Source organism: Parambassis ranga, chromosome 21 (genome assembly GCF_900634625.1).
Source record: "Parambassis ranga chromosome 21, fParRan2.1, whole genome shotgun sequence".
Classification (NCBI taxonomy): Eukaryota; Metazoa; Chordata; class Actinopteri; family Ambassidae; genus Parambassis; species Parambassis ranga.
The window spans coordinates 18,611,148-18,633,620 of NC_041041.1; the positions used below are offsets into that span (position 1 = coordinate 18,611,148).

General features: G+C 38.7%; 6 protein-coding genes across 6 annotated transcripts; 3 read left to right on the top strand and 3 right to left on the bottom strand.

The window, feature by feature from the left end:
• Nucleotides 1-1,339: 1,339 nt before the first annotated feature.
• LOC114453777 (olfactory receptor 1019-like) lies at nt 1,340-2,281 on the bottom strand. Its single transcript, XM_028433672.1, has one exon. It carries the CDS (start codon nt 2,279-2,281, stop codon nt 1,340-1,342), a length of 942 nt encoding a protein of 313 aa, XP_028289473.1.
• A 696-nt stretch (nt 2,282-2,977) lies between these two features.
• On the bottom strand, nt 2,978-9,493 carry LOC114426777 (uncharacterized). The gene is made up of 2 exons (XM_028394406.1): nt 8,870-9,493; nt 2,978-3,924 (listed from the first exon to the last, which is right to left on the bottom strand). The coding sequence occupies exons 1-2, from the start codon at nt 9,402-9,404 to the stop codon at nt 3,668-3,670; spliced, it is 792 nt and encodes a 263-aa protein (XP_028250207.1). The 5' UTR covers nt 9,405-9,493; the 3' UTR covers nt 2,978-3,667.
• On the top strand, nt 4,990-7,415 carry LOC114426778 (uncharacterized). The gene is made up of 2 exons (XM_028394407.1): nt 4,990-5,016; nt 5,383-7,415. The coding sequence occupies exon 2, from the start codon at nt 6,475-6,477 to the stop codon at nt 7,222-7,224; it is 750 nt and encodes a 249-aa protein (XP_028250208.1). The 5' UTR covers nt 4,990-5,016; nt 5,383-6,474; the 3' UTR covers nt 7,225-7,415.
• Nucleotides 9,494-10,144: 651 nt separating the features above from the next.
• Nucleotides 10,145-11,080, bottom strand: LOC114426378 (olfactory receptor 5F1-like). The gene has a single exon (XM_028393751.1). It carries the CDS (start codon nt 11,078-11,080, stop codon nt 10,145-10,147), a length of 936 nt encoding a protein of 311 aa, XP_028249552.1.
• Nucleotides 11,081-14,662: 3,582 nt separating this feature from the next.
• LOC114426276 (putative methyltransferase DDB_G0268948) lies at nt 14,663-17,175 on the top strand. The gene is made up of 6 exons (XM_028393571.1): nt 14,663-15,195; nt 15,292-15,452; nt 15,547-15,763; nt 16,584-16,684; nt 16,752-16,889; nt 16,988-17,175. Exons 1-6 carry the CDS (start codon nt 15,085-15,087, stop codon nt 17,079-17,081), a joined length of 822 nt encoding a protein of 273 aa, XP_028249372.1. The 5' UTR covers nt 14,663-15,084; the 3' UTR covers nt 17,082-17,175.
• Nucleotides 17,176-17,604: 429 nt separating this feature from the next.
• LOC114426577 (putative methyltransferase DDB_G0268948) lies at nt 17,605-21,178 on the top strand. Its single transcript, XM_028394082.1, has 6 exons — nt 17,605-17,828; nt 17,936-18,096; nt 19,198-19,414; nt 20,012-20,115; nt 20,360-20,497; nt 20,657-21,178. Exons 1-6 carry the CDS (start codon nt 17,718-17,720, stop codon nt 20,751-20,753), a joined length of 828 nt encoding a protein of 275 aa, XP_028249883.1. The 5' UTR covers nt 17,605-17,717; the 3' UTR covers nt 20,754-21,178.
• The last annotated feature ends 1,295 nt before the right edge of the window (nt 21,179-22,473 follow it).

A 22,473-nucleotide genomic window follows, 5' to 3' on the forward strand; every position in this document is an offset into this window, starting at 1 on the left:
GATTATCTCAGCAAAGCAGAAGTGCTCACTATCACACATTTAGACAGATTTGTGAACAATGTTTGATAGGAATGGTAATATTGTGTATCTGGAATGAAGTTTAGATCTTCAAGTCCATCTCATGAAACATGGGAGCAAAAACAAAAGTGTTGCGTTTATATTTTTGTTGAGTGTATTTCAAAGTGTTTTGTCTTTTTCAGGCTTCCATGAATACTTACTGATTCATAAACAGACATGTGTAAAGAGTATTTGTCTCCTTTCTCTGCCTGCTTTAATTTTGTTCATCTGTTTTTATAGTAACTTAAAAATTAAAATATACAAATTTCTTTAAATAACCACAACATTGCATTAATAATATCAATTACAACTGTACATAAAAAAATGGTTGTCTGCATTTGTTGCTACATCCTGTAGTTGTTCTTATTTGTTGTTGTTTACTCAACTTTATGAAGCTGTTTGTTCAAAACTGGTGTATATTTGTTTGTTTTCTTATTTTGCTTTTTTTTTACCCAAAGTAAACATGTTGCATTTTGCTGGATAGCTTTGTATCACACCTTCACTGCTTTGTGTGATGTCCACAGAATCTGGTACAAAATAAAAGTCAACAAAGCTTTGTCAGTTTCTTTTTTTGTCATTGTTTGTATTTATTTATTATTTACACATAATTTGTTGCTTTGTTGCTTTTGAATTGTTGCTTTAACTCCTGTGCACCTGTTCTGTGATGTCTGTCTGAGGTCTACAGGTATCATGTAGTCCACGCTGACAAACACACATGCAGTCTTTGTAGGACCTTTTTACACAGAAGACACCTTCTGATTATAAGATTTACATTTTACAACATATTGCATTTTTAACATAACTATATCTGAGTAACAATATTGTTTTGGTACACGAAAAAGGCAAGCTATGTATTTTACCACTTTGTAAACAAAGAGTCCACCAAGTCAGAGTCAGAACACAGGTTGTTGTAGGCTTTCAAACCTTAAAATTACACCCTGAGTAATATCTGTTGACATTATCTGGGAAGGACTTTTAGACATCATTTGGGATTTTGCATGACTCCAACATCACAGCCAGGACACATGCACATTCTTCAGCAACATCTTAAAGCACAAAAAAGAAAAGCATTAAATACGTCAAGTCAAATCCTTCAAATTGACATATTTAATGGAAACTATCATCACTGTACATAAACAATCAAAACTGTGAAAAAAATGTTAAACGCACTCAAACACACAGTAGCTGTAATAAACTAATAAAATCTAGTACCATAAATACAATCATCAGAATTCTTTGGAATTCATTCTGTGCAACATTTTAGCATCAAGACATTTCACGTTCAGTGTTTCAAATCACAATTTAAACATATAACTCTGATAATTTTGTTTCTAATTTTGGTCAGTTTGAAGCCATAAATGAGTGGATTCATCAGTGGGAGTATGACAAAACATTGTATGACTACAAATTTCTGAAGGGACTGCTGCAAATCTTTTGAACCGACTCGCATGCTCATGACATCAAAAAGAACACCCACAAAAAAAGCGAGTAAAGAGGTTAAATGTGGCACACATGTTTGCATGAACTTTGCTCTGTTTTCTATAGAATTGACACATGTTTTAATGAGATAAATGTACGACCATATTATGAAAAAACCATGGAGAACATAAATGAGTATGGTGATATAGCCAACGATGCTGTTAACAACAGTTTCAGATGGGAAACAAGCAAGTGTAACAATAACCCAGTTCACACAGAAGAGCTTAGAAATATATGAGCTGCATAACTGTAATCTAAATGCTAACAAATTGTTAATGCCACCAGCACAGAAAGGAGTTACCCATGAGAAGCACACTAACTTAATGAGCCTCTGTTTGGACATGACGGTGTGGTACTCCAGTGGTCGACATATAGCCAGATACCTGTCATATGCCATGACTGCAAGAATGGATAAGTCACCGCAAAGAAATGAGTAGATCACATGAGCCTGAACAAAACAACCAGGATAAGAGATAATATGAACAACAGAGAGCAGATCCCAGAGAAATTTAGGGAAGAAACCTGTTGTACCATAAAGTCCATTCATGCAGAAAACACACAGCAGAATATACATCGGCTCATGGAGGCTGTTATCTAAGATGATGGTGACGATAAGAGAAACATTTACCAGTAAAATGATGCAGTAACACAACAAACTGAAAAAGAAGATGATCCATCTGTGGCTCATTGTTTCATTTAAACCTGAAAGATAAAACATTGTTATCACTGAAACATTGTCCTTCATGGTGAGGAAATCCTTTTTCTTCTAGGTGTAAGCTCCTGCATTTTATGTATTCTAGCTGTCCGTTGTTGACTCATGACCTGGGATTGCAAATCGGCCAATCAGAGTGCTGCAATTGAAGCTTGTGGCTGTGGAAAATGGAAGGGTTTTTTTCTGGGTGTATGTAAAATAGATACATAAATAAATAATTTACATTTAAGATTTATTTTGCATTGTCATAAACTAGCGACTTACACTTTCAATTTACAGTATTTAAGAGGGAAAAAAAAGTAAATCTACAGAGTGAACAGAAGATTATAGAATGTTTTTAACTGATAGCATCAATGTCCTAACAAATTAACCAACATGATTTTTAGTCTTCCAATTAAGATTCTGAATCTTAATTCAGAAGAACATATAAATAATATAGCAAAAAACATGTAAATGTTTACAAAGAGCCCCTTTCCAGGATGTACCTGGCTTTTTGCTCATTGACAGCTGGGATAGGCTCCAGCCCTCTATGAGCCTGCAATACAGTACAAAGCAAGTTAAGAAAATTCATGGATCTAAATAAAGAGAAATTTAAAAAATATTTAAAATAAGGTCACAAGGTATTGCAAGTTCTCTTTCCCAGCAGGGGGTGCTATTAATTAATGAGTACAACATCGTGAGGATGTGAAGCGCAAGCACTGTATAATTTTTACCAGTTTACCTGTATGCATTACCATGCACAAACAAAGCCTGGTAGACACTGTGTATGTGCATTTCTCTGTGAGTCACTCAAAGTATTTCCTTCGGTTAAAACTGTGAAGATTGTGGTTGGGCCAAAAGAATAACAGAATATTCATTATTATTTATTTTTGGTTGGTTTTATTTATCAGACAACCATTACATAACACACTTGTCGCTGCCCAGCCCATAATAATATAGTTTATGTTACAGGTTACATTACAAAAAAAATAGAAAGTGGCTCTGTAATAAAGCATAAAACCCACAGAATACTGACTGTATTGTTAAGAAGAAACACTATTATTAGGAGCCATTTTTCTATATTACAACACTGCGGATAACTAATACCCACGTTACACAAAATCAGCATGTATATGCAGGTTTTTTTATACATAGGGAAATCTAATAAAATCAGGTGTCTCCTTCACCACTGCCAGCAGACTTTGTTTTTGTTTTTGTCTTCCCTGGTGTGTCACATTCAATGTCAACTAAAAACAGGGTTAGGAAACAACAGAAGGGAAATATTTATATATATACTGTATATATAGTTAAGTCTCTTGAAAGTCAACACCAACCAATTTGTGGCTGCTCATTGGCTTATGTTGGAAGTGCTTGAATAAGCTGATAAAAACAGCTTTGCTCATAACGGATTTGTGTGTACTAGTTGGTGGTATCTGGTGGTCACTGTGGTGCAGTGCCTGGGAGCCTGGAAAGCAGCAGTTCAAAAAGTGATCTCTGGTATTCCCGTTCTTCCCTCATTATCCTCTCCTGCCTCTCCCAGAGAGTCCTCTCATGCTCCATGAACATCTGCATGCGTGCCTCGTCGCGTTCCGCTGCCACTCTGTCCATCTCCTTCAGCTCTGCCATGGCGTTAGCTATTACAGTAGTAGCGTGATCCATCACCGTTCTCTTTCGTCTTTTGGTCGGACCGCTGTAACCTAGTAAAAATAATACAAGTGGATAAATAAATTGCAGTGGGCAGAACATCACCATAGAGGAAACAATAGTACCACCTCACTGTTTTCTACTTTTTTCTACTTTACTGCGTCATTGTTTATTTTGCAAAATGAAGCCAAAAAGCAAAAAACATGTGGGCAATACCAAGTGCCCCCATGATTCAGTAGCTTGTGATCCACGTTTAGCAGTAACAACTTGAAGTAATTGTTTCCTGTATGACTTTATCATTCTCTTACAAGAAGAAGAGGAATTTTGGCCCATTCAACATTGCTTCAGATTATTAGTGTTTTTGAGAGTTGTCCCGTTTACACAGCCTTCTTAAGGTCCAGTCACAGCAAATATATTAGGTTGATGGGTTGACTTTGACTAGGCCATTCTACAACCTGGACTGTTTTATATTTCAGCTATTCTGGTGTAGATTTGCTGCTGTGCTTTGGAGCATTTTCTTGTTGCATGATCCAATTTGGACCGAGCTTTAACTGTCAGACAGATGGCCTCACATTTGTCTCTGGAATACTTGGCTGGCTGCAAAACAAGCCCAAAACCTCACCCTTCCACTGCCACGCTTGACTCATATCCACTGTATGAGGTGTTGCTGGGTCAATGACATGACATGCATATTTTTGAGTCCGAGTCCACTATTTTCTTTCATATATAATCTTTTCATGATATCAGTCATTTTAATCTATGAAACCTATTTATTTTGATACATTTTTCAGTACATTCAAATAATTATATTCTTTTTCAGTTTTGGCTTCTCAAACCCCTAAGATGTCAGGTGGAGCAACTGTCTGAGCAAATTGTCAGACTAAAATTAAAAATGCTCTTTTAATAATAATAAATTCAAAATAAAATGCTCTGGCATAATTTTATATTTAGTCTTTTGTATAATCTATTTTTTTCTAATATAAATAGTTTTAAAGCTGTTGAGATAACTGAAAAACATTTACTCAATGTCAGGGTGGTGAAACCATGAACAATGGGCTTTTATTTTGAAGTGAAGAGACAATAGCCTAAACAGGATGTTGCATCAGCCAGAGGACCCCAAGGGACCCTAGGGACTTAGCTAAAAGGTTTGTAGCTCTCTCTTAAATATTGATAAAAATAACTACTTTTAACTCATATATAGGCTGATACACTTTGTATGTCAGGTGGTACAACCATTGGAAAACTAGAAAAATGTTATTTTAATCATAAAACACTTTAATTTATAAAAATTGATATATGAATGAGATGACAAGAGTAGAAGCTAATGCTAGCATCCAAACAGAAGCCTGTTAAATTTAAGCTAAGTTGCCGAAGTCAGGTGGTGCAACCAGTTAGTCAGGTGGCACAACTGCAAGGAATGTCATTATATAATGCTATTAAAAGCTCTAAGATTATCTGTGACATTTCTAAAATGTTTACTAATATACATTTTTACATAATATACATTTTAGATGCCGCTTTCAAGTAAAGAAAAATCAGCACGACATCGGGAGCGCATTAACACTGATCCAGCTGCAAGGGAAGCATATCTTGCAAAAAGAAAAGAGTAATATGTCTCGACACAAAGTACAAGAGTTAATTTGCCTGTTATTACTATTAGAGTAGAACAGATTTTTTAAATGGGAATTGTCAGTTTATTCGTTCTTGTGTTTTATAGTTATCAGAGGAGGAAGAGAGAGGGAAAAATTATTAAGCCTGCCATCAGCCAACTGTCTAAGAAAGAAAAGGAAAAAGTGAGGCAACAGTGGAGGAACGATCAGAGAAACCACAGGGAAAGGAAAAGGGCCAAAGAGGAAATATTAATCACACCCGAGTCAATAGAAGCCCCAGCAGAGGTTGAATTTAACCCCCCCAACACTGATGATACTCTCAGTGTTGACACACATAGGGCATCCTCAACACCAAAAAGAGAAGCATCCAGTAGATGGAAAAGGGAGAAAGCAAAGTTGCGCTGGAAAATGCAAAAAATGAAACGAGAAATGGAGGCTGCGAAAAGAGAGTTGGAAAATTTAAGAAAACGCATACAAAGATTAAAGAAAAGGAGGCCTGAAAAGCAGAAAGGCAAAAAAAAGAGACATATCAAAGTGTCCAGTTTCCATCCAGAGAAAAGAAAGAGTTGTCGACTTCCTATGTCGAGATGAGAACAGTCTCTTACTGCCAGGGAAAAAGGACACAGTCACAAAAAACAAACAACAAAGACGTGTATTGATTAAACCCCTCACTGAACTCCACCTACAATATAATTTCGACGTGCCAAAGCCTCACAGGTTGTCTTACAGACAGTTTGTTCGCTATTGTCCATTTTATGCAACACAGCCAAAATTATCAGACAGGAATACATGTGCATGCTTTGACCACGAGAATGTCAAACTCTTGACTGAAAACCTGCACCAGAAGGGTCTCCTCAAATCTACCAGCATTTCTCAGCTGTTGTCTTCTATTGTGTGCAGTCTAGAAAACAAGGCATGTATGTATCGAGTGTGCCCCAAATGCTGTTACACTGAGGTTGAAATTCCAATATCACAGGCAGAAGAGACTGTGACATGGCATCAGTGGATCAGAAAATCTGTGTCAGAGGTGCCATTTTTTTAAAGAAACACAAAGTGGAACATGCTGAACTGTTGAACATTTTCAATCAGAAGCTTGACAACCTAGCCAAACACCACTACAACTGGTTGCACCAAGCCAAAGAGTGCAGGGCTTTAAAAGAAAGCCTAAGAGAAGATGAAGTTGTCCTCCATGTGGACTTTTCAGAGACCTTCTCCTGCAAACTTAATCGTGAGGTGCAGGCTTTTCATTTTGGTGGGAGTCGGAAGCAGGCCACAGTCCACACATGTGTTGCTTATACAGCAACTGGTTCACAGTCATATGCAACCATCTCTGCATCCCTTCGGCATGAAGACAGAGCTGTGTGGGCCCACTTGGAGCCAGTGCTAAGGGATGTGATTAAGAATTGCAATCCATCTCCAATGATTTTACATGTGATGAGTGATGGTCCAGTCACCCAATATCGCAATAAAAATAATTTCTTTTTGCTCAGCACCATTCCCTTCCTGTCAGGCTTCCAGCAGGTGACATGGAACTTCTCAGAGAAGTCCCATAGAAAAGGCGCCCCTGATGGTGTTGGCGGTGCAGTTAAGCGCACTGCTGACTCTGCTGTCCAAAGGGGTGAAGATGTTCAGACGCCAGAAGATTTTTACAGTCTCTTAACAGAGAGAAAATCCGATGTCAAGTTCTTCTGGGTGAGTGAGGAGGACATCAGAAGATTTGAGATATGTGGTCTGCTTTTGTAGCAGACCACATATCTGCCAATGCCACAATCCTGTAATGGTCAATCTCCAAGCAGCCAATGTTCAGGCTAGTGCATAGGCCTAAGACCTGAGAATGTATTACTCCATATTTGAAAATGTTTCAGTTTTCTTAAAACTTCACTTAATTGTAATCATTTAGTATAGGGTTGTATCAAATGTAATGTTGATGTAAATAGAGACTATTAACTATAAACACATCTAACTATTTGAAATTAAATGCATTTAATGGATTTAAATGGTTTCTAAATGTAATTTGTGTAGTTCTTTTACTGAATATATGAATTTGTGTATTTGTGTAAATATTTTTTCTGTCTTTAAATGCAAAATTGGATGCTAACGATAGATAGAACTATAAAACCTGACCTACAAAACGATAAAACGATAAAACCTGACCTACAAAAGGGAAAACTCTTAAATTATTGTATATATATATATATATATATATATATTTGGTTGCGCCACCTGACATTTTTTGCTCGTGAAGTTAAGAAAAGCTGTTAAAATATGAGTTAAAACTGTTTGAAAGGTTATTTAATAAATGAGATTTGTTTAAACACATTATTCTGGACTCATAAATATGCATTACATTTGTTTTAATACTTTTTAAAAAATAGCCTTTTAGAAGCATGATTTGTCATTGACCCTGCTGCTGAGCTTTGAGGCCAAACAACCCTCCCAAAAAAAAAATACTTTTTTGAAATTGTGTCACAGGCATGTACATTTATCTGCTCAGTGAGGTCTGTAGGTTCTGAGATGTAGCATTTTTTTGTATTTCTCTTGCACGGTCTGACCTCAGGGTATATTTGCTGGGACATCCACTTTTGGGAAGATTGACAACTGTCTTAAATGCTTTCCATAACACTGAACTCCAGATAGTTTGAAATGGTTTTATAAGTTTTTCCAGATTGATGTGCAGCAACAGCTGCTTCTCTAACACCATTGTTTATGTCAGACATTGACATTGTGTCAACTGCCAGCCATTGAATGTATTTTTGCATGGGTTTGTTTGCATGAAGAAGCACTTTCCTGATATTTGACGGTGTGTTAGATAGGCGTATTACAAAGCTACTTACAAAAGACACCAATAATTGTATACAAAATACAGATTTAAAAGGAATTTCAATGAATTCAAATGTCGCTAGTAGAGAGAAGTTTGAAGTTTTGCGCTTTGAGATTTGGCAGTCTGCACTAAAGTGCACTAAAATAAATTTAATTATCATTATTATTATTTATTATAGTAGGCACGATGCATTGTATTCACTGCAGCAGTCTACATGTGGTGACTGACCAATCAAAATAGTAGAATTAACAGTCATGTAATAATAATCAGTATAAAATACAGTGAACAGTGTCATCACTGTGTCATTGTTGTATACAAAAGCTTTCTCAGATTCCTTTATGTTTCCAGCATTATTTTAATCCTTTTTATTGTGTTCTGTTTATATAAATTATTTATTTCTTTATGTACAAGGAAAACAAATACAAAACTAACAATTCAATTCAATATTTGCATAATAAAAATGATGTCTAAGAGCTTCACAGAATCACAGAGCCTGACACCTGAGCACAAATGCCATTCACTGATGACTGACTGCACAGAATCAGAAACGATAATAATCGGACTCACCACATGAGAGTAGAGGGTTGGCCCTGGCTGGCTCCAGTTCTTCTTCCTCTACCGGTCCTGACTCGATTAGGACCTCAGTGGTTTCATCTGCATCCAGAGCCGTGACCTCTGCCCTCGTTTCGCCCTCGGCGTCCCGTTCTATTTCACAGTCTTCCTCCACAGACGTACTGGGCGAACATGAAGATGGCGAGAGCGCCGCTGATGAGCATGTTGCTAAAGAACCGGACAGCTTCACGGGGTTGTCTAATGCGGAGTTCCCATATATGTGATGGCAAAGGTCGTAAAACGGCCAGTTGACATGACCCACCCCACTGCGGCTTTTCTGGTCGTTAATGGCAAGATATTTTTTCTTCAGCGCTTTGAGTTTGTTTATTATTTGCCTCGGGGTACGAACAATGCCTCTTTCACGCAGCATTTTGGAGATGTTGTTGTATATCGCTGTGTCTCTCACGGTGCCAGTTATCTGTGTCCTTATTTCATCTCTCCCACGAATCAGGAGAAGCTCTCTCACCTCGCTGTCTTGCCAGTGTTGCATTTTGCAGCGTAACACGCGACAAAAACTTACTGTAAAAATACTTAAAGGGTTTCTTGTTATTTACGCGCCAACGACCGGAACTTCAAGCAACGTCATCGCGTCGCGCCGGAAGAGAGGGCTGAAAATAAAAACAGACTGGTGCCCTAACTGCGCCTCCCCTGGCCGCCAGGCAAGACCACAAAGGGGGACAGAAGTAACAGATTAAAATTACATATAGCCCCTATTTTTATTTTCTATGTTGTTAAATACTAGGTTTTATAATTGAATTTTCCCAGTGATCAACATACAATAGACTACAAATATGAATGCTGCTCAAGGTTGTAAATTAACATAAACAGCGTATCTTCCTAATAAACCTCAATTCAACCACATAACTTTTATATTTTTTAAACCTCAAATACAGACAAATACAGTGTTCTCTGTCTTAATATAAACGTTTTTTAATAAAATAAAATAAAATAACATTGTTGGAATCAGTTTATGGCCCCATTCATCTTTAATAATCTGACAGCCAATCCTGGAAAATTTGCATAGGTATAAGAAGGTCATATTGCTTAATGTCAACTTTTTTTAAAAAAATATTGCATTTCACTGATTCCATAATGCACTACTTTGCACAATAAGAGACACTCAAAATATATTCAGTACATTTAATGTAAATAAGGAACATCTCAGATGTGACAAATAAAAGCTGTAGGACTTTGACTAATGTAAGAAAAATTATGACTTAATATGTAGCCTCATTTAACATTGGAAGAAACTATACCAAGAATTCTGACTCTAATTTTTGTCAGTTTAAAGCCATAAATGAGAGGATTCATCAGAGGGGGTACGATAAGAAATTCTATTGATACAAAATTTTGAAGAGGCAGAGGCAGAGTTGTTGAACCAACTCGCATGTGCATGACATCAAAAAAAACACCCACAAAAAAAGTGAGTAAAGAGGTTAAATGTGGCACACATGTTTGCATGAACTTTGCCCTGTTTTCTATAGAATTGACACATGTTTTAATGAGATAGATGTACGACCATATTATGAAAAATCCGTGGAGAACATAAATAAATATTGTGATATATGCAAATACATTGTTAATAATAGTTTCAGATGGGAAACAAGCAAGCGCAACAATAACCCAGTTCACACAGAAAAGCCTGGCAATATATGAGCTGCATAGTTTCAGTCTGGATGTTAGAAAAATATTAACAGTCATCACAAAGAAAGGAGTTAACCATGAGAAGCACGCTAACTTCATGAGCCTCTGTTTGGACATGACGGTGTGGTACTCCAGTGGTCGACATATAGCCAGATACCTGTCATATGCCATGACTGCAAGAATGGACAGATCACCACAAACAAACGAGTAGATCACATGAGCCTGAACAAGACAACCAGGATAAGAGATAATATGAACAACAGAGAGCAGATCCCAGAGAAATTTAGGGAAGAAACCTGTTGTACCATAAAGTCCATTCATGCAGAAAACACACAGCAGAATATACATCGGCTCATGGAGGCTGTTATCTAAGATGATGGTGAGGATAAGAGAAACATTTACCAGTAAAATGATGCAGTAACACAACAAACTGAAAAAGAAGAGGATCCATCTTTGGCTGGTTGTTGTTTCATTTAAACCTGAAAGGTACAACACTGTTATCACTGAAACATTGTCCTTCATGGTTAAGAAGTGTTTGAGGAGTGTTTGAAGAGTAACCTGACCTCTAACATTGTCTGATCTGTCCTCTCTTCATCTATCTACTGTAAAGTCCAGCAGCACCTGAGCTGGGAGTACAAATCAGCCAATCAGAGTTCAACTCCTGTGGACATGGGATTATTTTCTTAGCATGTTGTAATGTATATCTATATGAAATAAAAAGAAAATGTCTGAAACATCCAGTTGCTGCACTTCACTTGGTAGATGTTCAAGGGAATATGTTTACATTTGAATTGCACAGTGGTGTAAGGCCAGCCTTTACCTTAATCTTCCACACAAAAAATAGATTTAAAAAAAAAAAAGTCAATAAATGCACCTACCAGGCCCTACTCACAATAAACACATATTTAACCAGTAATACATATTGGGGAGGCTTTTTGAGACATGATGCAACAATAGCACCACTGTAAATGGATAGAGGTCGACATATAGCCACGCATCTGTCAAGAGAGAAAAAGCGATCCAGTCAGAATGACAAACTGTTTGCCTAAACACAGTTAGAATTCTGATCAGGGCTGCCATAACAGAGGCCAAACAGGCTGTCTGTGCTGTTCTCCAGGCCTCGGAGTCTTCTGCATGAGCAGTTTCACATATCGTATCTATGTTTTTGTCTGCCATGCCATACATGAAGCACTGTGGACTACAATATATCCACCATTGTTATGCTTACTGTTACGCTGTACTAATTAACTGCCTGATAACAAAGGGAGGTTAAAGACAAGAATAATAATTACACATGGGTTAAATCATTGGTTGGTAAATGGTAGAAATCTCTTTTCTCTGCACTGTTTGCTGTTACTGTGGCTGTGATCTGTTGGTCCACAGCACATTATTCCACAAAGGCCTGCATGCCTCTTTTTGATCATACACCTTGACAAACCAGATGTTTTTAACTTTTATAAAGAAGAAAAGACAATAGCAGACTGTCTAAGATGTTTAGATGTACATAAAAAACCTCATGATCTTATGAAAAACACATGGGCATGGTTTTTACTCTATCCTGCTTATGTTCTACATGTGTGAACATATCCTGGTATCAGTCACTTGGATCTACACAAACATAAAGTAGCAGTAGCCAAGTGCATTATAGCAACGTCTTTGTCAGAACATAGATGTAGCAAACATTTATCATGAGAGCGTTTGTGTTTCAAAGGTTTGTATTGTTAGGCAGGTGTTGAACATGAGAACATTCTTAAAGGTAGGGTAGGAGATTTTGAAAACTCAGTGAGAGTCAGCCAGATTTTGAAAGTAAACACACGCCCTTTTCTCTCGGAGCTCACCCCGAAGCCACGCCTCCCAACCAGTCTGTGACTTCGGCCATCATGCACGTACCTCTCTGATGCACGCAGAGCAGGAAGAGAGTGACAACCAGCCAACAATATGTGCAGGGGCGCCTCCTAGGATTGGCTGATGTTTTTAGCGTTTTATAGCTTCCACAGATGATTCATATTCTTCGTTTTAATGCGAAACTGCCAAACTAATTGCTCGCTATCGGAAAGTTACACTAATTTAACATTTGAAATCTCCTACCCTAACTTTAACATAAGGTTTCTTATTTCTGGTAGCTTTAAGCCATACACACGACGGTTTAGAATGGAAGGAAACTCAAATGATAGAACGATGGCTAGAAATGGATTCAGCTGGAGGAGGCAGGCAGCTTTGTATGACTTTGCTCTTGAACTCTACAGAGTGCTTTCTGCAGATGAGGAGAATCTGCATGTATGTATACAGGACAAAGCCAGAGGCAGAAAGACTGTGGTGGTGTGTTCGAGACACGCGACAGCTACATAAAATGCCAGTTGGCACAGAATACCTTTGGTATCTCTTTACCACACATTGGAAATCTGGAGGCCATATAAATGCAGGTCCAACCTGAAAAAGCTGGATAGATCCTAGCAAAAGCGACCAACTTAGAAATCGCCCTGCAAGGTATTTTCCTCTAGTAATGCAAAGGTTGGCATACAGCAAGGTACATATACGCCATTATACCCAAAATGGTGAGCTCATAGGAAGCATAGCTTGTAAATAACATAGATCTGACCAAAGCAGGCTGACCGTGAGATCAAATGAGGGTCAGACAGAAGGTCTTGCAAAGATCTGAAGAAAACGCCATACACGACACAAATAATAAAGATATACATGGGCTCATGTAAACATTTCGCTCGTGATATTACCCAATTATGACCAGGTTCACAGAGATGATAAATGATGCAAACAGCAGGAAACACAAGACAAATGTAGGGTAGCCAAATATGGCGATATTCATAAACATTGTGAGGTTAGATATATAGGTTTTTCATATAATAATATGAGAAAATATAATAAATGAAAACAATGGTACGATTTTTAATCACATTTTTGGAAAATGAAGACACAGGAGAAGAAGATATCAGGCATCATGTTCATTAATAATACATAAACAGATACAGTAAGATGTGGCAGGTTTCATAGATTCATCTTTAAGAGCTTGAGACACTTTTCAAAAATGGTCACACATCATGCAGGTATGATGTAAGGTTACTGTAACAACTTCTTCATGAGTCCCTCTTGCCCTCCTAATGCATTATACTAACACCTCCCCAGTGTCCCTCCTCCAGGTGGTTGAAAACGGACCCAGGGGCGTCAGTGTGACTGTACTGACCTGAGATTGTATTCAAATGGGAAAACACTAAAGGCACCAACCAAAGTGTGTTTAAAAACACTCTGATGCAATGTCTGATGGAGACAAACCTAATGAGAGCTCATGGGATGGTGTACTACCTATTTTTATTTGGACATGGTCAACAGGTCATTATCTACAATTTTCCCTCATGAGCAATTAGATACATTTTGCCACCCTGGAGGGATAAAATCAAACAAAAACAAAAAATGTTTTTTAGTATAACAAATGGACAAGAGAACAAAGAATTTTGATAGACATACAAATACTCTGTGGCCCAACATGTTGCAGAGAATCCTGCAACCAGCAGTCATATGACAAATATTGTGTGAGGTTTTGATTGATGTATGAGGGATACACTCAAAGTTTCCATTAAGTTAGTTAAGTTAGTTTCTCAACCTTATGTTCCTACTATACAGTCATAATATAGCAATAGAGAAATACTCCAGATATTGACTTTTGTTCTTTTTTATAGTAAAATTAGATTTCTGTATTTTAGAGATGGCAACAGAACATCTAGTGAATCATATCAAACAATATTCTACAAGCTCTTCATGCAACAATTCCAAAAAGAAGTCATTTTACAGGCAGTATGAGCATGTTATTTGTCATATAGATTAAGTGTGTGATGAAGCCACATAAATCCATTTTAATTTTCTGCTTTAATCTGTTGCTTAAAGGCAAAATGACTTGAGTTTGAGTTACTGCGCTAAAGCAATATTTGTTTGTCGTTTGTTGGTGTTGTCACTTGTGCATATGCAGACACATATATGTTCAGAAGTGTGAAAAAAATTAATCTGTGCTTTTTAGAAGTTAATGTGCAGAAATAATCCAGGAAAGGGTTAAGCAGGAAGCCCTGCCTCTGTTACGCATTCTTGACGAATCAGGAAGCAAGAATCACAGACAGCGTTCTACCAGTAAGAAACACTTTTCTCTCCATCTCTTCCTTTTAAAGGGGGCAAAGGTCTATGTAGTGTCCATATTTGAGACTGCAGCTTTATTGACTCTATAGATCGTTGTTTTAGATTAAGGATTTCACTTTTGGTCTGATTACATCAATATGATGTGAATTACAGTGTGGAGTGTATGAGCAGTAGAACAGCACTGGCAAAAATAGGAGCAGGAAGATAAACAAGGTTAGACGATATACGGAGAGTCAGAGGGACTAAAAGCTGAGGAATGACACAAAAGCAAGCAAGGGACTTAGGACACACACTGCCCAGCAGAGGAAGCTATTTTTAGGCAGAGCTCGGAGAAGCCAGCTGCCAACAGAACAAAAGAGAGAGAAGAAAAAAAAGAAACTTCCTTCATGGCATTCCGACTGTTTGAAGGGAAGGATCATGCTTCCATCTACCAAAAGTATCGCTTTACACCTCCAGTCGAACTCAAGAATCTCATTATACAGTACTTAGATAAAAAGGTAAGACATGTTATTTACAATGTGTGTGAAGATACAGTAATCATAGCATTATACAGCTCTTTAGTCTGGATTCTGTGAAACACATGTTGTCTGCAGAAGGGGCAGCCACATGTACTGGCGGTGGATCTGGGATGTGGAACAGGTCAGAATTCTCGACTACTGGCGCCACACTTCAAACAAGTGGTGGGCATGGACATCAGTGAGTGTCAGTTAGAGGAAGCCAGAGCGTTGCCAGGGCACCCTAACATCACATACAGGTGCAAGTAAACCAGCTACTCACACACCTCATAAAACGAGTATTATTGCATTAAATGCCTCATGTTAAATCAAGATCTGTGTGGTTATTCACAGCAAAGGGACAGCAGAGGAGCTTCCATTTCCAGATGGCTCAGTGGACTTGCTGACAGCAGCCTCAGCAGCCCACTGGTTTGACCGGTTAAGGTTCCTAGCTGAAGCAAATCGAGTCCTAAAGCCCAGAGGCTGCATAGCTCTGCTGGGCTTCACTGATGCTAACACCAGATTCTACTACCATGGCTGTGGGGAAAGACTCAACCATATCTATGATGAGGTAGGTGTGAGTGGTAGGTGTAGTTAAATTGTGTGTGAGAGGTGTTAAAGTTTATCAGCAGTGTTGGCACAGGGTGCACCAATGTCTAACTAGTGAAATAATGACTGACTAACTGCCCATCCCTTATTTGGTCAATAATCAACAAGTTCTCACAAGAAACTGCCACATTTGTTTAATAATACATCCCCAGCTATGACACGTGGTTATGTTTATGCTAAAAGAACATATGATTGTTTGGCCGGACATTATCCAATCCAACCATCAAGCTGCTTTGTGTCTTAAGGGCCTTTAGGATGTGTTGCACTGCATGCAAATGCACTTGGAAAATCATTATCTGGCTGTCAAACTGGTTTGTAAAGCATTAGCCTTTGGTGCCTTGGTCTACTCCTGGCATGCAGTGTTCAGTTGAAACCATCTCTTGTAAGCAAATGCTTACTTCAGTGTCTAGGTGGCACAGCAAAAACTAGTGGGACTCAAACCTGTGGGACTTCTGTTTCCATTTTGTGGTTTAAGTTCATTCAGTGCAGGACAAGGACAATAACTTTAATTAAGGGTACAGAAATTGGCTGCAGCATTCTTGCGCACCACCTTCTTAATATGGATCATCCAACACACATCACCCCATGACCTGACAGTAAGTAATGCAGTCTTTGACACTTCCACATGGGTTACATTTGTCTTTAACTGCACTTATTTGCAATTAGGTACTTGAGTACCATCCCCTACTACTCAGTCTCGTTCAGACATGCCACCGTGCTGTAAGAACTCAGTGTACACAATAGAGGACAAAGAATAAACATCTATATGAACTCACTTACAGGTGAAGCAGACGCTGTTGCCGTACACCAGCGGCCCAGTAGCTGTATCTGAGGGTAAACTAGAAGAACTCTACTCTGCCATCCCTTTTCCAGACAAAGAGAGGTAACTACATCCAACACCAACACAGACTTGTTACTGAACTGTGGTAATCTCTTTCTGTGTCCAACAGGATTGAGAGTTTTAAAGCAAAGTCTTCCATCTCTGTGAGAAACCTGGTCGGTTTCATTGAGACCTGGTCCATGTTTCAAGTCTACAATTCGAAAGAACCCCAGAGTGCTCAAGACCTACTGTTTAACACTCAGAAAAGGTCAGAAAAATGCATGCACACACACACACACACACACACACACATATTATTGAATTATACTGAGAGACCTTGATGACCAATTGCTGCAATCCTTACAGGTTCCTGGAGGTGATGGGAGTGACGTCTCCTGACACTGAAATAGAGCTGGAAATGGAATATTTCTGCATCCTGGCATCCAAACCACATCCATAACACTAAAACACTGGATACATACACATGTATGTGATTAACTTTGTAAAGGGCTAGATTGCATTAACAATAAATAATAAACAATTTCACATTATAAGATTCTTGTGCTGTACTTTCATGTCTTTACTCTTTACTCTTTAGACTAAAATTCTTAATCAAACTGTAATATCAAGATTCCAAACAAATCCCAAGACTGTTAAAGATTCTTAGTCCCACATTGTTACCTCACACACATAATCTCCAGGGGTCTTTATTTGCTCAGACAGAAACACACCACATGACCCGTAAGCTGACCCTTACTCATGCAGCCCATTTGAGTTGACCTAGATTTTCCCCTAATTAAACACACAGATTGATTCGAAAAAAGTGCACACACACACACACACACTGCTGTCCCTTTAAAAACACTAATTATGAAACAAGCCACGTATCAGTGGAAGTAGTGGAACCTCCCAGAATTGAGCACCCCGCTGTTTTTCTCTTGTCAAGTGTGCATGTGTGGGGTTACTAAAGGAATTTGGTCAGCTCAGTGTGGATGTTTGCCTGTCTTTTCTGGTTACAAAAACAAAAAAAAACAGAAGATTGTTTGCTTTACTGTCCTGTTTTTAAACTAGTAGCAGATCAGCTGTTTAATCAACTATGACTTACCGCCTGTATGAAGGCAAGGAACATGCTGCTTCCTACTGGAAGTACAGGATCTCTCCTTCAGATCATCTAATGCAGGAAGTGTTTGACTTCTTGGAAAAGCAGGTGAGTGCAGATAGGTAGGTGTTAGTTGGAGCTGTTGCAGGACACTCCTTGTCAACAATTCTATTTTGCAGGAATAACCAAAAATGAATATTTTATTTATTTGTCAGAAAGGTCGGCCCTTTGAGCTCGCAGTGGATGTGGGTTGCGGCTCAGGTCAGGGGACTCGACTTCTGGCCAAACAGTTTGTGTCTGTGGTAGGGACAGATGTGAGTCCTGCCCAGCTGGAACTGGCTTCACAGCATGCAAAGGAGGCAAATATCACATATAGGTAAGCATGGATCCAAAAACAGCCAGAACATGTTACAGTATATGTATGCATGCATTGTGTCTCTTAGTTTTAGTATACCTTTTTATGTGTCATAGATAAACCCCATCGCATACATTTTTGAAGCTAAAAATATATACAAAACGGTGTTAAAAATTGTAAGTATAGGAGCAATTTGTGATATGAAGTAGATATGTGTTTGGTTTCCAAGTCCTCAGTCACTTTACCACTACCTCTACTTATGGTGCAAAGCCTGCTGTTAAATGTGTGGCTTATCTTTTATTAGTTTGCAAGGTGACACCCCTATCATGTAACCAATGATTAGTAGTGCATTATCATTGCTATAGCAGAGAAGCTAACTACGGGTGCTAGCAGCATGAATTCAGAACCAATGTTAATGCAATATATGTTTAATTAATTAATTAATTATCAATGAATTAGCAGTTATATTTGCAGAGAATAGAGCCAGCAACAACAACAATGTGTATTCTTATGTCTCTTTTGCTGCTCTTTGCAGGGAAATGAACAAATATACTATTCAGTTCAATAGCTTATTGGTTGAAAGGGTTTGGTTAAAAATCATACAGTCCATGATGAAGACATCCCGAGAGTCAGGGTGGCGACCCAAAAAACAGGCAAAGGTCAAGAGAGAGAGAGAGAGAGAGGGCAGGGTCATAGTGACAAACTGATAAGGTCAATTTAGGATCTAATTTTTTTTTTTAATCAAAAAAAAAAGAAAAATGAATAGATGGATGGGGGTTTACCATAGCTAGCTGGTTAGCACGCTAACTGTTCCACAGCACATCAGTTATGTTTTTTGACATCAGAGCTGTTACTGTTTGTGCCAAATTGCTCCTTTAATTTCATCTGATTATTTTACCCTGTCATAGTAAGCTACTTTACTTTACTGAAGCATGAAGGGAGGATTCCACAGAGTGGGCCTCACAGTGTGACCGACTTTCCAAAGACAATCGCCTCATTGTCCGTGCTCAAGCATTGTGCTGTCAGAAGTTCTGTATAAACATCTTGTTTGTTGTTTTGTGAAAAATATCCCTAAGGCTGTTCAGAAGTTTGATGTTGGTGTCCCTGCCATTGCATCTGCAGACAATGCGTGGCTGAGGAGCTGCCGTTCACTGACAGCTCAGTGGACCTGGTGACGGCCATGTCTGCCTTCCACTGGTTTGACAGGCCACGCTTTCTCCAGGAGGCCCACAGGGTGCTGAAGCCTCACGGCTGCCTGGCTCTGCTCAACTACACTGTTGACATGGAGCTCAGCTACCCCGGCTGCTGCTTACAAACACTAAACCAAGTCTGCAAAGAGGTACACACCTATATATAAAAAAACAGATACACAATCTGTCACTATTGTGAATGATTTTTCTGTGATATAAAACCTGACTCACATGCTTTCTTTAAACTGAACCATCACATTATACACGTTATAATAACTTTATAGTAAAGCAGGTGTAAATGCACCTGCCTCATGTGAAGACCCAAACTAGGTGTTGTTGTACTGTACGTCAGCCACTGCCTCTTAACACATCACCCACACTCTACTACCATCTAGTGGAGGTTTTTGGTATAACCAGTCCCAGTCTATGTGCCTTGTTCTACAGGCCCTCTGGGGGGGGCTGGAGCCTGTTGCCAGCTGTCAATGGTTTGAGAATCAGGGTACACACTGGACAGGTTGCCAGTAGGCAAACATACAACTGGCCACACTCACAGCCAATTTAGAGTCCCCGATTAACCTTACTTGCACTTTTCTGGTATGAGGGAGGAAGCCAGAGCACTCAGAGATCACCCCACACAGAAAGACCCCAGCCAGTGCTAATCCCTGCACCACCATGCTGCCACGATTGACTCCATTTATCATGTAATTCATGAAGCGATGAAAATCTAATGACTTTCATATGTTTAGTTTTATGCAGCCTTGCACCCATACCGCAGTCCCCACCTTGGTCTGAGCTCCATTGGGTTGTATCAGGAGGCATTTCATTCTATTCCCTACACTGACAAGGAATGGTGAGTGACAGCATGTTATTGTTTATTAATTACCTTAATCAAAATTTGATTAAATGAATTAAGTTTAATGCATTTATGCTGCATAAACCAGGGGGTGATTGATATGTTTTTGGCCCAAGACAGAAAAAGTCGATCACTTGGTGTGTTGAATTGCCCATGCATGCATTATTTTTTTCTACCTAAGCCATGCTTATGCTTATATTACTGTTAATCTCCTGACTGTATACCTTATGATGCATTACAGGCAGGAGTGTGTCTGGGATAAAAAGCCCATGCCTTTATCCAGCTACATGGGATTGGTGGAATCTTTCTCCAGTTATCAGGCTCTGCTGAGAGAAGACCCAGAGAAGGCTGCCAGACTGTCCCAAGACATCCGTCAGAGGTAAACCATGTTGCACATGATCCACATATAGATGCATAATCATGTATATTTACATTGTTTTTTATCAGTAGCTGTATTACACATTATTATCTGATAATATTGTGGCCTGTTGGGATGAGGGATGACTTTGACCTCCTGTCCTCCTTTCCATCTCCCCAGGTTGATGTCTGTAATGAAGGTGACCTCTGCAGAGACAGAGGTGGTGGTGGCTGTGAAGTACTTCTACCTTTTGGCTTGCAAACCACAGGAAGCCTGACTCTTGTCAGCTCCTCTATTTCTTTAACAGAAGCATTGACCTTATGAAGCACACAGAAACTCAACTTTGCTGTGTGAAGATGCTCCTCTTTGTCAAATATAAGACGTGGTAGTTCCCAATGAATGTAAGCATGCACTCATGTATTTTATGAGATGATTCACGCTTGTGTAGAGATAGATAAGATAACTTGACTGACTGATTACGTCATTATATTGTCCATAACTACAACTGACCAATTAGCCTGAAACTCCAGACTCAGTCCCAAGACTTTAATCGAACATTATAAGTAATCTGTGTTGTTTTTACAATGTACCACTAGAGGGAGACATTTGATCAGAAGTCTCACACACACACACACACACACACACACACACACACACACACACACGCAAGCATGCATGCACACACACACATTGTGCACAATATAGGGGCAATTACATGTTGTTCATCTAACATAGTGGGACATAGTGGTCATAATTAATTTTATTCTATTATGATCTTGTGTAACTTCCTTTATTGTAAATTAATCTCATTCTTTGGTTTTTATAACAGTCGTGTTTTTTATGATTAAACTGCAGTGATGCTCTCATTTGTGAGGTTTGTCCTTCTTCACAGACTGAATCTTTTGCACTGAAACATCATATAAATGTTAAACCTTCAGCAGTTTTTTTTGCTCTCAGTACTAGCTGGCAGCCTGACCTGAGGTCATGGCTTGACTTTGACTAAGAGGTGCTGTAAGTGGGCATGTTTCTGTTACCTGCACTTGATAACAGTGCAAGATCATAAAGTCAGGTTTCATCTTTTGGCCTGGAGCTACTTTGTGTTTCTGACTCCCTAACTTCACAGCTTTCATGACACCTGACTCTCACTATGTGTGTAGGTGTAGAGTTGTAGTTCAGTGTCATGCAAGAAAGTGTCATCTGGGGGCTCACTATAATGTGTTTCATCACAGATCATAGAGGATTCTGTGTTTGCATAGCATTTTCTGTGTATTTAAACCCCTTTGTTACTGAAATAAGTACATGATTCTCCATGACAACCTTATCAGCATCCTTAGCAACGGTCTGTTATGCATAGCAACTGTCTGTTTTGTAGATATAACAGACCACAGAATGCTTTAAATGACCAATCAAGTATTTTTTTTTAAATCATGCCTAAAATCTATTGACTATGACAAAAGTGAGCTCATCTCGAGAAACCCGAGCCTTCCTTTCTATCTATTTCTGTCTATTTCAGTTGTATGAGCTCAAAGTTCCATTCAGATCTCGCCATACTTTTATCTGCAAGATTATTGATGGGATCAATAGCTGTCTGACCTGTGAAATCACGTGTGTTCTCCCGAGCTGCTGATAAAAGTCAGCTCACCAGCCAGCTTCAGGTGATTTATGTCTATCGATCTGTTTTTGAAATATGTCTTTTCACAGTCTTTCAGTGTATCAGCGTCTGAAGTCTCTTCACCTTTATGGGCTGTCTATTACAGATGTGGGTGAGAAACATCACTAGAACACAGTGAGTTATTTACAACATAATATGTTGTTTTTCAGATTTTCTAAATGATAGGTATTCTTGTGCAGCCTCTTATCCACAGATACCGCTTCCCAATGCTCATATTTGAATATACAAAGAAATAACTAATGTTCATTTGCATGATCATTTGTATTCGTAAGAATGTCCCTTCACTCCTCCAACCATATTCAAATCAAAGAAGATTGCAGAGGAG

Excerpts from the sequence above, each read along its gene's own strand:
- LOC114426577 (XM_028394082.1), top strand. The coding sequence starts at position 17,718 with ATGACTTACCGCCTGTATGAAGGCAAGGAACATGCTGCTTCCTACTGG. Across the intron at positions 17,829-17,935 it reads TTGACTTCTTGGAAAAGCAG|AAAGGTCGGCCCTTTGAGCT; the intron begins GTGAGTGCAGAT and ends TTTATTTGTCAG. Across the intron at positions 19,415-20,011 it reads TAAACCAAGTCTGCAAAGAG|TTTTATGCAGCCTTGCACCC; the intron begins GTACACACCTAT and ends TCATATGTTTAG.
- LOC114426777 (XM_028394406.1), bottom strand. The coding sequence starts at position 9,404 with ATGCAACACTGGCAAGACAGCGAGGTGAGAGAGCTTCTCCTGATTCGT. Across the intron at positions 3,925-8,869 it reads CAACCCTCTACTCTCATGTG|GTTACAGCGGTCCGACCAAA; the intron begins GTGAGTCCGATT and ends TATTTTTACTAG.
- LOC114453777 (XM_028433672.1), bottom strand. The coding sequence starts at position 2,281 with ATGAAGGACAATGTTTCAGTGATAACAATGTTTTATCTTTCAGGTTTA.
- LOC114426778 (XM_028394407.1), top strand. The coding sequence starts at position 6,475 with ATGGCATCAGTGGATCAGAAAATCTGTGTCAGAGGTGCCATTTTTTTA.
- LOC114426276 (XM_028393571.1), top strand. The coding sequence starts at position 15,085 with ATGGCATTCCGACTGTTTGAAGGGAAGGATCATGCTTCCATCTACCAA. Across the intron at positions 15,764-16,583 it reads TCAACCATATCTATGATGAG|GTGAAGCAGACGCTGTTGCC; the intron begins GTAGGTGTGAGT and ends ACTCACTTACAG. Across the intron at positions 16,685-16,751 it reads CCTTTTCCAGACAAAGAGAG|GATTGAGAGTTTTAAAGCAA; the intron begins GTAACTACATCC and ends TGTGTCCAACAG.
- LOC114426378 (XM_028393751.1), bottom strand. The coding sequence starts at position 11,080 with ATGAAGGACAATGTTTCAGTGATAACAGTGTTGTACCTTTCAGGTTTA.